At 40.2% G+C, this 15,135-nt stretch overlaps 3 protein-coding genes across 8 annotated transcripts in view; 2 read left to right on the top strand and 1 right to left on the bottom strand.

The window, feature by feature from the left end:
• Nucleotides 1-15,135, bottom strand: part of nf1a (neurofibromin 1a) — a 94,702-nt gene that overhangs the window by 28,531 nt on the left and 51,036 nt on the right. For all 6 annotated transcript variants that reach the window (XM_067593773.1, XM_067593774.1, XM_067593775.1 and 3 more), the window contains 2 exons: nucleotides 14,907-15,053; nucleotides 13,126-13,236 (listed from right to left, as the gene is read on the bottom strand). In XM_067593773.1, coding sequence (XP_067449874.1) covers nucleotides 13,126-13,236; nucleotides 14,907-15,053 — 258 coding nt within the window. The remainder of the gene's footprint in view (nucleotides 1-13,125; nucleotides 13,237-14,906; nucleotides 15,054-15,135) is intronic.
• On the top strand, nucleotides 532-3,324 carry LOC137185579 (protein EVI2B). The gene is made up of 2 exons (XM_067593772.1): nucleotides 532-705; nucleotides 1,315-3,324. The coding sequence occupies exon 2, from the start codon at nucleotides 1,356-1,358 to the stop codon at nucleotides 2,583-2,585; it is 1,230 nt and encodes a 409-aa protein (XP_067449873.1). The 5' UTR covers nucleotides 532-705; nucleotides 1,315-1,355; the 3' UTR covers nucleotides 2,586-3,324.
• Nucleotides 7,254-11,256, top strand: omgb (oligodendrocyte myelin glycoprotein b). The gene is made up of 2 exons (XM_067593771.1): nucleotides 7,254-7,863; nucleotides 8,708-11,256. Exons 1-2 carry the CDS (start codon nucleotides 7,412-7,414, stop codon nucleotides 9,699-9,701), a joined length of 1,446 nt encoding a protein of 481 aa, XP_067449872.1. The 5' UTR covers nucleotides 7,254-7,411; the 3' UTR covers nucleotides 9,702-11,256.

Below are 15,135 nucleotides of genomic sequence, written 5' to 3'. Positions count from 1 at the left end.
GTCTCCATTAGTGGAAATGCAGGGTTGAATGCAGCCAACTCAATGGCTTGGTTAACATGAATAGGAGCATACTTTTTATGGCAAGTGTTTGATTTATGCAGAGTTTAGTGATTCAACACCTTTTAAAAAAGTGAGTAATGTCCATGCTCACATGCCTAGCTGAAATAGCAGCTAGATCAACCCTCAGCGTGGATGTGCGTCCATTGCTCTGGTCACCATGCTTGATGAATCAACAGAATATAGAGTTTTGTATGATCTGATCATAATGGCTGTAAGGATCTTAAAAGTATGTGCAAGCCATCAGGCCTACATGTACAGTACAATTTAAATGTTTGTGCCTTTGAGATCATTGAAGTCAAGTTACTGGGCACATTTTCACTGACATTAATTTAGTTTCACTTTCAACAAGTCAGTTTTGTTTCTTGATGGTTTAGCTTCAGTGTAGTTAGGTTTTTGGTGTGAAACATGAACTGCTATATTTACCACAGGCAGTCTGAGACATCTCACACTTCCTGTAAATGAGACAAGAATCAGTCTAAACATTTCAACAGAGCAGAGCCTTATATGCCTCAAGTTCCTGCTTTCATTAAAAGTGACGTCCTGCCAGGCGGGCAACGGGTATCATATCCCACGCCTTTTTAACATTTAATACATCCTGGTTTGACACAGCTAACGGGTTTCGGAGGTTTTCTGAGAAGGACATTGGTAAGTACATTTTTTAATAATTTGAATTAATAATGTAGTCTTAGATCAACCCAATATCTTGGGCGCTTGTTTTTAATCAACTTTGTCATTATCATTTCACAATTACAAATGGCTCTAAGGTGACTTAGTCATGATTGTTACAGTTTAGTTGTGGTGGTGGGACTGTTTCAATCCATCAACTATATAAATGTTGTCTGTACATAGATTTGTTCCCCTGCTCTAAGTTTTAATACACTTTTGTATGGACACTTTTTCTCTGGCATCAATCTAAAAGAAACAAGAAAGCAAAAATTATCAAACCAAGTTCATACTTTTTTAATTAAACTGAAAACTTCTTTAGTTTAAGATAATTTAATACTGTAAAATGTAACTAAAAGACCAGTGGAGAAACGAATGCAAGTCAGATGACACTGTTGACTGTCGTGCTTCAAAAATACTTTGAAACATTGCCTATTTAGAGTTGCATTTTGAGGAAATTATGCAACATCAGTTACATTTCGCAACACCACCCTTTTTTGCTCAAACTCCCTTCAGCTATTTCCTCATTAGACAGTATTTGTGCAAATTCCATGTTGTGCATCTCTGATAAAATAACTTCCTCTGTTCTAGCTACAAAGACTCAGCAAGCATCCAGAAGGCAGAAGAAAACTATGACTATCAATTTCATAAGCCTGATTTTCATATGCATGCTGCCACTAAAAGCAAGCAGCCAGAATGACAACATCACCATGACAACAGGTGAGACAACGAGAAACTTCACTCATGACCAGGTGACAATGATGTCCAACTCAACACCATCCACCATGCCTGATGTAAATTCAACCAGTACCACACATTCACTGCCAGCAACTCAAACAATGCCTTCTAAGACACTCTCACCAGATATTCACCCAACAGCGACTTCAGCCTATTCCATGTTGTCTCAGTCAAGCAGCACAACATCAGCAACAATGGTTGTAAGCAATCAAGCCACCAACCAAATCACACCTACACCGGCACCTCCAATGCTAAGCAGCTCCACCCAAAGCCAAGAGGCAGGAAAGATGTCGACTTCCCTTTTCACTAGCGATAAAACGACCCATTCTTCCACAAGTCTGACACAGTCTACAGACCACATCTCTACTCCAACCTCATCTAACAAGCCTGTATCTACAAATACACTCCCAGTCTCAAGTGGTGATGCTACACAGTCCACTGGTTTATACAAAACCTCAAAGACCACCACAAAGACACCATTCATCCACACCACCAAGGAAAAGGAAAAACAAGATAAAGGAAAACAGGGGGGAAAGGGGGCCAACAAGGGAACAAACCCCGGTACAGTAGTGGCAGGGCTAATAGGTGGAGCCCTGGTATTGATGATGGTTGGATTCCTCTTCATCTTTATAAAGAAACGAAAGCTTCAGAGGCAGCAGATAACAACTAGTGACTGGGCCGGACCTTCACCATTTCTACAGGGTGGAACTGACAATGGCCAAATAACACTGAGGTCATCTAACCGAGTTTCTTTTTCCAGCTTCCTGCCTCAGAGACTATCCAAAAGGTTGTCCTTGCTCCCAGAAACAGATGAGGAGTTAGAAGAAATTAGGCCAGGTACAACCTTTGGAAGTAAACATGAAAGGAGTTCATTTGGACAAAAGGTAGATGAAAATGATGTAAAAGAAAGCAATGGGACTGCTGCACTTGGTCCAGAAATGAAAAGCACAGGAGATGCCACAGAGACTGTTGAAAATTCTGTCTCTGTGACCTCTTCACAAACGAATGATGCACTGTCCACCAATGAAAATTCAAAGACTGCAAACCTCAGTGATCCCCCTACTCCATCTGAAACTGTGGAAAATGCTACGGCAAAGAAAGATGATGGCCTTGGGCAACTTTAATTGAACTAAATCTCCAAACCACCTAATGCATCCAGTAGACATGCATAATCCCTAAGGCTCCACTTTCACTGGTTTCTAGGCAGCAAGTGCAGTGACTGTGATCACAGGGAAGTGATTAACTTGTCCTTGTGCAGAGGAAATCACAATAACAAGAGAGAAGCGATGTTGATCTTGGTCATTACTGCAAAATTTGAAAAGACTTTTTTTTAAAAAAATTGATAACTTGGCCTTTTGAGATTGTCAAAACCATTGTATTTCAACAAAAGCTGTACTATTCCATGTAATTAGGTTTTATAATAAGTTGTAAAGGATGTGGTCAATTTTTCCAGGGTTTTGTTTTATATTCTATGTCACTGCATCTTCTTTTACTTTACAAAAACAAAGTGACAAAGCACCTGTGTCAATATTACATTAATTTTGAAAGACAACTAGCCTGGTTTCAGATTATTTTATCTGAAACCAAGCTAGTGGGCAGCAATTTAGGTTTCAGATTATTTACATAATTATATACACCTCAAATTTAGTAAAAGTAGAATATGTATAGACAAAAATACAAATTTTACATATTTATGATCTTACTCCTTCATAAGCAAGGTGGTTTTAACAGTACCCCTGGCTAAGTTAGCTTAGTTAGCTTGATATGATACATGGTGTGAAAATGTTTTATTTAATGAAAAGGAAATAGAAGAGATGTGTGAATGTATTTAGTCTTTTTGTAAAAATCTACAATTTGTATAATGAGTAATACTGTGTCTACTGTAAATAATCTGCATGCAACAACTTACAGTTAGTGATGTAGCAGGGGCAAAGCGGTCTGGTCATAATTTGGGGCAGAACCAGGACCACAATGTAAATAAGTTATTTGAACTTTTACTGTTTTTATCCTGTGTCATGCTTTTTGTTATGTTTTTCCACATTTCCATGTTTCATAGTGGATTGAATCTGTGTGTTCTCTGTGTTTGTTTTTTAGGTGGATATGTGGAAACCCATCTATGTTTTACACATTATCACACAGAGTTTTTTGCTAAATGTCTGTTTTCTTGTGACTTACAATCTTTAGCCAGCCAGCCAAGCTTAATTCTTACTATCAGTCTATTAAAAGTGGAACATGCTGGCTGTGATGAGCAGGCATTTCTTCTATAAATATGTTTTCTTAAGTCTTTTCTTGCCATGAAAAACACCTATTATCAGGCTACAAAGCAGCTAGTTCTGAAACTAATGATTATTTGCATTTTCAGTTACACTGTTGATTTGTTTTTCAATAAATTAATTTAAAAATTTATACGAAATGCTAAATACAAACGGCATTTTTCTATATTTTAGTTTACAGCTCATCTACAGAGGAGGCATGAGGAGCATTTCAGCTGCATTTTTCAGTCCATCTCACACAAGTTACAGTTCTTTGTATTTTATACGTCTTGTTTCAAAACTTTCATAAGAATTTTTCAAGAGCAAATTTCCCAACATCTGCCTTGAAGATTACATTTTCTCATGACTAATTGTATTGTTTTGTGAAGCTTGTGCAATAAATCTAGAGACTCTTCTTACAAGACAAATTTGTCTCTCTAGTGTGTCAGGGGATGTGAGTGTGGGCACCACCATCACAAAACAGAGACCCCCCCCCCCCCCCCCCCCCACATGATGTCACTTCTAGGCTATAAGTCATGAGAGGTCAAAGGTCATGAGAAGAAGAAGGTGCTTTTATTTTGATTGCTTATCTCATTGCATTGCAATACATACAAACATGATTGTTTTGGGGGTTTTTTTGAAAATATATATATGTTTAATTTGCGTTGTGTTTGATTAATTGTATCTGAAAAGAATTATGAATGTTGAAGGTTTGAAGAAAAAAAGCCTTGTGAAATTGTTGGTTATCATATGCCTCTCAGTGGTTGTGGCTTCTACAGGATGTCACAAACAGGATGTCACAAACAACAACAACAGTCTCACCATTAGTTACCCCAACCACATGCTAGCTGTGGTTGGGGTTGAGGGCCTTGCTCAAGGGCACCTCCATAGTAGTAATGAGGGAGGGGCAAGTGCTGCTTTTTCACTTTCCCCACCCAGATTAATCCAGAGATTGAACCAATAACCTTCTGGTCATAAGCTCGCCTCTGTTGGTTTGTCTAGTGCAATATGTATACTATGTACAGTACCAGTCAAAAGTTTGGATACATCTCTCATTCAAGGGAATGGGAAGGCATGTCCAAACTTTTTACTGGCACTGTATACTTTTCATTAAAAGCTGCATACCTTTTATTAATAAGAAATAAATGATCCTGAATTATCTGACTTTTTTCCTCACTTGCAAGCTGTATGAGTTGTGTTTAAAAGGAAAATGCACTCCTTTTAGCTCTGGTTTGGGTGAGTTGAACATCACATGTCATTGGATCCATTGTTAATAAAAAGTGCAGTTCAGGTAGTTTTGTAACCAAAATAGAGGGTAAATGAAACCCATGAGAAATTGTGAAAACAATATGGTGTGCTGTGTAACACAATGACAAACTAAGAGCTATTGTTTCATCAAGTCTGTGCATGTGCACGGGAGGGACAGAGAGCTGCTGCTGTGAGGCATGCAGGGCCTAGATATAGAAAGATTGTTGTCAACACACACACACACACACACACACACACACACACACACAATTCCACCTCTTGCTTGCCTCATCAGCAGCAGAGTGGGCCGGCTTGCTGCTGCAATTCTCTCTGTCTCTCTCTCTCTCCTCTATGCACCTCTCCTTATCCCAACCCGGACCTCCAGCTGCATTGGGAGCCTGCAGAGCGGTGAGCAGGATGGGGGTCGGTGCTAGCAGGCAGCATGTTTAGTGCCACGCCACAACATCCACAACAGCCAGAAAAAAGAGCTTGAGACCATTACCTTTCAACAACAGAGAACTAATAAAGACTCAAGGGGGAAAAAAAAAAAACTGCTGGAGCTGGAGGAGGAGACGACAGGAAAAAGGAGAGATGACAGACAAACACTAGAGAGGATGAGGTGAGTGATTTCAAAATGGAAAGATAAGGAAAAAAAGAACGACCCACATACACCTGATGGGCAGGGCAGTGAGGTATTTCATTCTAAATCATAATGATGCAGTAAACTACAGTGTAATGTTGTTCTGGCTCATGAGGCTCTGTCACTATGCAGATTTCTCATTTAATAATCAGTGAAGAGATTCAAAAAGTGATATTACAGTATTTTTTTTAAAAACATGCAGAGGAATACAATAATAAAAGGCACAATCAGAGCAAGCATCAGCTGCGATCATCAACCGTACAATGCCACAGCGTGAGGACGTTTCTGGAATATCTTTCAAGGGTGTTAGCATGTCACACTGTCCTGCCTCTGGAAACACAAACACACATGCACCTCCAGTCTTTAGAGCAGTGTGTCTGCAGTTGCAGACAGACAGACAGTGCATCGTCCTCAATGAATTCAGTCTTACTGCAGCATTCTGAGCTCCCGTTCCACTGGCAGTGCTTCAAGCTGGTTGGCACTCGGGAGGACTAGCACCTTTATAGAATGCATCAGGAGCAGAAAGCTAAGCTATCTGTCCCACTTAAGTACAGGGCTGGTCCTCGCAGGACAGTCAGACGGATGGCCTGAGTTTAAGTAATGTGTTGACACCGGCTGCACTCCATTTCTGCTGTAGTTCATACATATAAAACATTGTTTTCAAAGTGACTCTTAAATTGATGAATCAATCTTAACTTTCAAAAGCTCACATCTCATATCATTTGCATAGGTGGGCTCAGAATGCAAAATTAAACCACAGTTTTGGTCTTAAATGAATTATTGAGATTGCCAGCAATGCTTAGAGGAAGGGCATTTTGGCATTTGTTGATGAATTGGGGCTCTTACAGTGTGAGCAGATCAAGAACCTGAACTGAGCATCTGTGATGCCCAAATCATTTTGAAAATTTGGGATTTTCAAGTTCATGCTTTCATGTTGAGAAGCTCAAAGACAAGATCATGAAAAGTAGTCAACAAAATAAATCAAACCTAATCCAAGCAAAAACTTTGCAGATGACAAAATCCGAAAACAAAAACGGCTTGAAACGGCTCAGCAGACAGCTTGCTACATGTAGTGTCACAACCTAGAAACTCACTCCAACACTGTGTTTCACCTTTCTTCCTCACTGAATATAACTGACTCTGTGAGGCTGTGCTGTGGCACAGCTGTGCTTTGAGCTAAATGTTAATGTCAACGTGCTAACACGTTCACGATGACGATGTTAACATGCTGATGTTTAGTAAATAATATTTACCACGGTCATCATGCTAACAATAGCTAATTAGCACTAAACACGAGGTACAGCTGAGGCTGATGTCAATCCTTTGAGATATTTGGTCATAAAGCAAATGATTGAACATGTGGGAACCATTGTGGAGATATTTCAGTCTAGACCAACTATTCCAAACCTGAAGTCCCTTTGCTAATGGCAAAAGACTGACTTCAGGAAGCTTCTAGCTCCATATTTATTTCTTAAGTTCATGCAAGATTTCATTGCAATAATGCAACACATTCTCACAAAATCATTCTATAATATATATAATAATAATAATAATTATATATGTGTTTGTGTGTGTTCTGACATTCGTCCTTAGTTTAACTGTAATAATGTGTAATTTTAAGAAGACGCCATAAATAGAATTTTGAACTGGTGTGGACGCAACATGAAGAAATACAGTAAGTCTAAAGCAGTGTAAGCCCTTACTTTGAATTTGGATTCTTTTTTTTTTTTCATTGTTGGAGCAGGTTGGACATGAAAGAGATGGAGAATACAACTGACTGTCTAAAGAAATTGTAAACCCAGCAAGCCCAATGGACTGCCTCTACCACCTATTAAGCAATGGAATATATATTAGAAACTGTCACAGTGTAGCAGCAAATGAGAGGCTTGCTATTAATTTAAATATCAGTTTATCCAATCCATTCTATTGGACTTCCTGCAATAAATATGGAAAATTAAAGCCATTACATGTAAAACCTCACACTGTCCCCCATTTAACATCACTTTATTCATCCTCCAACCCTATCTCTCTCTCATTGTCTTCCCTACCCCACTCTAGAGCCCTGACCATGCCTGCCTCTGCTGCCTGTCTGCTTCTCCTGCTGCTGTGTGGGCTGCTGGGGGGCTGGGTGCTGTCTATCTGCCCCCCTGTGTGCTCCTGCAGCCGGGGACACCGTGTGGTGGACTGCTCCTCACGAGGCCTAACCAAGCTGCCACCTGGACTGCAGCATAACATTCGCTTTCTCAACCTCTCTTTTAATAGGTAAGCAGATGCAGCTGTGCTATGTCATTTGGTTTCACACCTCCTCCGCAGGCCAGAAAGGGTTTTCTGTGCTTTACAAGGAAGCAGAAATTCTATTTTTTTCTTAAAGGTTAGGGTTTGAAAGGACAGACAGCTAGCCAGTGTGTGAACGGTAAACACAAAAGGCCACTAACATCCATTTAAATGTGAAGTCTTCCTCACCTCCCCTAATAACACTGCTGGTTGCAGCAAGCAGGACTTTAATGATAAAAATATGTAGCTGTCCCAGATAAGATTCTGTCTCTCGCATGACTAAATTAGACAGAGGAGAGCAGCTCATCATCTCAACTGCTTTCAGACTTGGAGTGTAAAGAGTCAGAATGATGACGTGTTCATATACTGTGGTTTGCAAGAACAGAAATAGCACATTCTTCCTGTTACAAATGAAAGTTCAACTCATGAGTAATAATAACTGCTCATGAATTTCTGGTCTGGTAATGAGCAGCAGCTTATGGTGGCTAATGTTAGCTACTTTTAATAAATGTCAGTTACACAACAATGTCTGCCTAAAGTCAGACAGTCAGTTTGTTGATTTTAAGACTATTCTTCACTTGTGCTACTGCTACATTATGTGTTATATACTATAATCCTAACCTGTGGCCACAGCGGCTGCAAAAGTAACATTTACAGTTGTTTAACAGTTTGTACGATTAGGTCAACTGGCAACATAAAGCAGCTTTCTAAACAAAACCTCAACAGAGTCAGGATAGCAGCTAATCTTGTTGACTGCAAGAAACACACATATGTGTGTGTGTGTGTGTATATATGTGTGTGTTTTTTTTTAAATATTACATTCTTCTGTCAGCTTGCAGGGTCTGGACAACCAGCTCAGCCACTATGCCCACCTGCGAACTCTGGATGTGTCCTACAACCGCCTGGAGAGCCTGCCTCCTGCTTTGCCGCGGTCTCTGTGGGACCTCCGAGCAGCAGGGAATCATCTACGCTCGCTGGACAAAAACGACACAGCTTATCACTGGAACCTGAAAGTACTGGACGTGTCAGACAATGAACTGGAGAGAGTGGTCTTCATCAACAACACGCTGCCGAGTCTCCAAACTCTCAATCTCAGTTACAACAGGTTTTGGACTGTGCCCACAAATATGCCGCACAACTTGGAGAGCATTGATTTGTCACATAACTATCTGGTGCAGATCCTGCCTGGATCCTTGGATCGACTGCACAGGTTGACTCAGTTCTACTTGCATGCTAATCGCTTCTCCTGGCTGTCTGAAGGGATCTTTGATAAGCTGAGGGGGCTGCAGCTGATGACTCTTGGGGATAACCCCTGGGCTTGTGAGGAGGAGGAAAACATAACGAGGCTCCTGAGGTGGGCCGAGCGGTCCCATGCCACCGTCTTGGGCTGCCCCTGTTACACAAGACCTATCTGTGGTCAAGCCCATCTGGCGACACCAGGGGGGGAGTGGCACTCTGCGCTGTTCACAGAGCCACCGCTCTGGGTTAACAGTGATGGTGAAGAGCATGATGCTCAATCGCCCGCAAGGACTGCAGAGGCCACGTCCAGTTACCAAGCAAAGTCTGCGCTTTTTGAGACTGGAATCTATCAGGACAAAAGAGGTGTAAATGAATCTGGGGATCATATGGTGTTTGTCTGGACGTCTTCTACAAGTTTTGAGAGCTTCTCCACACATACAAGCACAACAGCGCGCCCACAGTCTTCAACAAAGAAGCCCAAAGTAGCTAACTCACGGAATAAAGGCCGTGGACTTCTCTGTGAGACTCAACAAACTGTCACCCTGACTATTGTAGTCATGAGTCACATCCTTCTGAAAACACCTTGACTAGATACACAAATACTCTGCTTACTGGATTATTATGGACAGTGAACGTATGACCAAGCAACTCCACTTAGCACCTCCATTTTCATTTCCCTGGTAAAACTGTTGCAACTGTTACTGCCTTCTGTCACTTTTATCAACTTTATCACCTTCTTTCCGACTAGCTGAACATGTACAACATGACAATGTCTTTCAAATTCTTGTATACAAAGATGAACTGTATAAACTTACAAGACAGAAAACTATTCAAAATATAGGAATATATGATTCAACTGGCGTGCTAATGTCAATGCTCAACTCTCAGTATAATGCTTGTGCACTGACAGTCTTCTGTGCTCTATGCTTTCTTTATAATATTGATGCCTGTGCTACAATTAGTCCCGCTGAGCCATTTCAAAACAGGATTGACAACACACACTATATAACATTCCACAGCCCCTTATTGCCACACCTAACTCACTCTGTCACTGAGCAGTGAGGAACATAAAAAGTCTGTATGGAGAAATAGGAAAAAGGTTACCAATAAAGGGCTACTGTAGGTCAAATTCAAGAAAAAAAATGAAGAATTCATAGAATAGTCATAGGATTGTAAAAAAGAATAAACATTGTTCCAGTGTAATGCCATGAATCCCTGATGATTTAATACTGTATGCAACTAAATGAACTTCAAGAAGAAAAACCAAAGCACAAAATCATCTTGCTGAAAAGAAAGAGTAAGCTGGCCCATCAAAAACTTCCACAAAGACAAGAATTCTTTTGTATTCCTGTCAAAGATTCCAGAAGAAGCTCTTTTATTGTCATGTTTAGTAAGCTGTTACTGTGTTTCTAAATCAGAATGTTGATGCTGGTGCTATTTTTTTTTTTTTTACTGTAAGGTCATTTACAGTCCATTCTAAACTGGGCTGACAGTATCTTTAGTATTCCGTGCTCTAACTGACCAGTCCTGGTAAAGAATGGCTCCTGATAGGGCAACATCAGAGGAAGTGCTCTGGATCAGGAGTTAGTCGTATACAACCCAGCTTGTAAGCGAGCTGAGAGGCGCAGAGCACAGAGGCCTTTTTCATCACTCCGTTCCACATTTATACCACGGTTAGATTGACAGGTATGGAAGAGCGTTTGGGAAAAGTCACATTCTATGACTGAAAATATGATTTTAAAATCACGGGCTCCCTGATTGATGACTCACATTATTCTTTTAGTTCTTTTAAGTGGCAACCCCTAAATTTTTCCCTCTAAAGAGATACATAAAAAGAGTCAGTGGCGGACATTATGGATCCTGAGGTTAAAGAATTCAGCATGTCAGGATCTGTATTAAGTTTCACATTTTTACAGCTATCAGCATGGTGAACTTGAGCCTTAAATTAGGACCTGGTGCAGCAACACATTACCATTCTTTTAATCCAAGTAGGAAGACCTAAAGACTACTGATGTAATAAAGAAGAGAAATATTATCAATCTTTGTGTGATTTATTGACTGAACTGAAAACAGAACTCTACTTGCACCTGGCTGTTATTCAAATCTGTAGAATTCCAGATGGACTGCTGACTTTGCAGAGATTCAGTTGAATGTTTTGTGAATAAAAGATAGATGAAAGACAGACTGATTAGCTTCTCGCTCACTGAATAAAGACAGACCTAGCGCTCATGACTAATTATTTGTTTTTCTAACCTACACTTTATGGAATGATTTTTTGATTTTCCAAGATCTAAAATGGTGGTAAAGAAATGACTGGATCAGAACTCCTGATAAACATGTTCACCACCAGCAAAGGCATCATATGTGAGTTCAAGCAGCCAGACAGCAGAGTTTTTTTCTCTGAGGTCAAGAAGTGTGCTTGCCCACGTCTTTGTTACTGAGTGCAGATGGACCAAAATGTCTGTGTATCCAAACAGAAAAAAAGACAAAGGACCCAGTTTATGGACATAATACAAAAAGTTATCATTAGTGGTAATTAAAAGAAGAATAACACATGTATGTGCTTTGCTCTGAAAGCTTAATGGGAATTCCAGCTATTACAGTGGGCTTTCCCTACCTCTGTATGGATTGACCTACTATGAAACTAAATAAAACAGTTATTAGGCTCTGAAAGCTGATTTGTTGGTACAGAGGCAGATTTAAGACTGAGCAGAGAGTTGATAAGTCAAGTGGTGACTTGTTCAGTTCAGCAAGGGTCAGCTGACATTCTGTTGATATCTGCTGACATCAGCAGAACCCTCTCCATGACAACTAAGTAAACTCCATATTTGAGGTTGACAAAACATGCTAATGAAGACCATGTGATATGACTGACAGCTCCAAAAAAAAAGCAGCGAAGTTGACACTGAGTTGGGACTGTTACTATCTGCAAAGTCAAAAATGCACCTTCATGCTCACAAATTCATCAGTTGGTGTGTTGATTCAATTCTATAGCAGGTTGTGGCATTATAATATTGGACTACATTATATAGAAAGGAGTAAAAATATTAGAAACACCTTACAATATAATGTAAACCAATACAAAAATATAACACTACCAGTTTTACAAAGACAGTATTTATCATTTGTTGTATTCTATTGCATTACAGAGTACTGGGGTTTCTATTTTTCTGGTCACTGTGTGATTTGTTGCATTTAGGCCATGTTCAGACCAAATCCGGCAATGCATGAAAAAATGGCAGCCCTCCCATCCATTTGAATGGGGGCAGAGCATTTAGGCTGCAGGAGTGGGGACCGCACAGGGCTCAGCAAAAAACTGCAGCGGCTGCCCAGCAAAAAGTTGAACCTGAATGCAACCCCACATCACATCCCACTGTGCTGTGTTTCTGGCTTCTGATAAGTCCTTAAATGCATTCATCTGTAACTCCAACTCAACTTCCTGGATTGTATTTGATTGTCTCAGCGTTATCTCAAACAACGTGCCCCCACCGTTGCAGCCCCCCTGCACCGTAGTGCTAAATATGGTCTGAATGCAGCCTTACTGCTTTTACAAATGTATTTTTATCCAGAGTACAGAGACAAAAACACAATTCTACACTTGCTGAAGCCCTGAGGAAGAAAAGCCTTTCCAAGTTCAAAGGTATCACAAGCTGCTACTAATTAACAGTCTCTAAGTTCAGTCCTCTTCCACCACTTCATAGCAATTTAACACAGTTTTAATGTTTTAGTCATATACAACTTAGCATGTATACTTCAGTGCCAACCATTCTCCACAGCATGCTTAACTTATCTTTTATTGTTGGTGACTGTTTGCATAAGCTGCTATCATCATCAGAATTTGTGCAAACTTATGCATTTACTTATGCTAAAACTTCCATTGCTAAACCTTTTGGAGAAACGCAGAAATATGATCAAGAACTGTTTTATACTATCACAAACTTCAAAAGCAATAACCAGACAATAAAGACGTCAAGGAAGCGTAAAAAAAAAAAGACTAAGTTGAAGGCTTACCTGCGGGCCACATAGTAGAAGACTGGGTTGCCGGTCTTGGAGGTTCCTGCCTGGTAGAAGATGTTGAGGGTCTTCAAGGCTTTGAACTCCTCCTTCTCATGGACCTGGTGCCTACATGACAAACCATACAGCTTAGCATCAGTCACACCTTCATTTATTTGACAGGGTTTATGACCCAGTGCTGTTGTACAAAACAACAGGTTTCTTATTTACAATGATGGACTGGCAAGTGCCAGAAGACACATTTCACATTTCAGAGAAACTCTGAAATGGAAACAGGAGGAGGAATCAGACCTAAACACAGAAGACATCTGTAAGCTGCAGTGCATGCACCTGAACGCACATCTTCCATCATATCACAGCATTTTCCAGCTGCACTAGCAAGCAGTATTTTCTGTATTGCAAAGAGTGATAAAGTTAGAAACAAAAGGCCACAGAAAAACACCTAAAAAGGACTTTGTATTACTATCAGAAGGCAATCCAAAATGTACTGTTTTGATTTGGTCACATCAGAAATCACAAAGCTGGATAAAGCGTAAGAATATAAACAAATGCTGCAACAGAAACACAGGAAGAAAAGTCACAATGGAGAAAATAAAAGATTTTTGAAATCTTACTTAGACTATGAATTAGACACATCTTCCTTTAAAGGATGGGTTCACAATTTTTTAGCAGTCAGGTGTCCAAACAAACAGTGAAATAGGTTTTTCTTGCTGTAATCATTCCTCCCGTTCATACTGACCATTAGAAGATCCCTTCATAATGCACTTAAAATGGAAGTGATGGGCTGTAGTGCCCTGGTCGGCTGGTTGATTAGTTGGTCGATATGCTCTCGTCTGACCAAACTCTTATTGGTCGAATAATCACTGTGTTACTTTCATAAGGAGAAAAGTGCTACATCAATAGCCTTCCAGGATTAATCCATTACTGCGGCGGCAGGTCAGCAAAAGAAATTACCGAATTATTTGTCAAAAACACTCCCATGGTTTTCACAACTTTGAACTTGCCCAACCCAATGGAGACTGCTAGGTCTAACTGTAGGTCTAACTGTACTCAATGTTTACTGAACATTTACTGAATCAGTGTTTCTCCTATAATCATAACAACGAGACCCCCGCCAGGCCAAAGAAATATTTTTTTAATGCCAAAAATATCGCCAAATATCCATCCATTCAGAAAACAATAGCATTTTGGAGCCTCTGTGCAGTGCTGTTCTGAAACATGAGTCAACCTGTGTGTTGTTGCCTAGGAAACTACTGGTAATGTAGCTCTCTCTATGGCAGTGCATAATATGTGTGCGTAGCGAGTTGGAAAGAGAGAGCGGCAGAAAAGTGATGGTGAACGTGAGTGGAGTAGAGGCAAAAGTTAACAATAAGTTGTCAGTCTGGCAGTAAATGTACAGCACAGACTGGTTAGCTCCAAAGTTAGCAACAATGGGTTAGCCTAACCTGAAGATATTAAACAAAGAAATATGTGGCTGCTGAGTTCACTCTGTCCCATAACATCCAACAATTTTTAATTTCCCCCAACATCCTGAATATATTCTGACTATATAATGTATCACATGGCATGGCCAATGCTCACACTGTGGAAACACATTTCACACTTAAGTATCAGTCTATGTAAAAATTAAACATTACAGCTACATAATGAAAAGAGAGATGAGGCTCAGCAGAGACTTAGAATCTCCCAGTGTGACTTTTTTATTGTGAAAGGTAAAGAGAGAGGAGCTCTGGCTTGAGGAGACATTATGTAATGTTATATATGTAATGTAAGCCTACCTGGTCATGAACTCCTCAAACTTGGAGCTGGTCAGGTTGAGACTGGACCAGTGGGTGTCAGCCACAGGTTTGTGTTCGGGAGGCCCCAGGTAGGCCAGGAGGGTCGCCATCTTGTCAAAAGGTCGCCTGCCCACAGCCTTGTGGTCCCTGGAAATAAGATCATGATCATCATTTAACAGAAATGATTGGCACAGTATTGAGAACATACAATAGAACACATAATCACTAT

The sequence above is a fragment of the Thunnus thynnus genome, chromosome 7 (genome assembly GCF_963924715.1).
Source record: "Thunnus thynnus chromosome 7, fThuThy2.1, whole genome shotgun sequence".
Taxonomy (NCBI): domain Eukaryota; kingdom Metazoa; phylum Chordata; class Actinopteri; order Scombriformes; family Scombridae; genus Thunnus; species Thunnus thynnus.
This window is presented reverse-complemented; position numbering and strand designations above follow the sequence as displayed.

Coding starts and splice junctions, on each gene's coding strand:
- omgb (XM_067593771.1), top strand. CDS start 7,412: ATGGACTGCCTCTACCACCTATTAAGCAATGGAATATATATTAGAAAC. Junction 7,864..8,707: donor CTCAACCTCTCTTTTAATAG/GTAAGCAGATGC, acceptor TTCTTCTGTCAG/CTTGCAGGGTCTGGACAACC.
- LOC137185579 (XM_067593772.1), top strand. CDS start 1,356: ATGACTATCAATTTCATAAGCCTGATTTTCATATGCATGCTGCCACTA.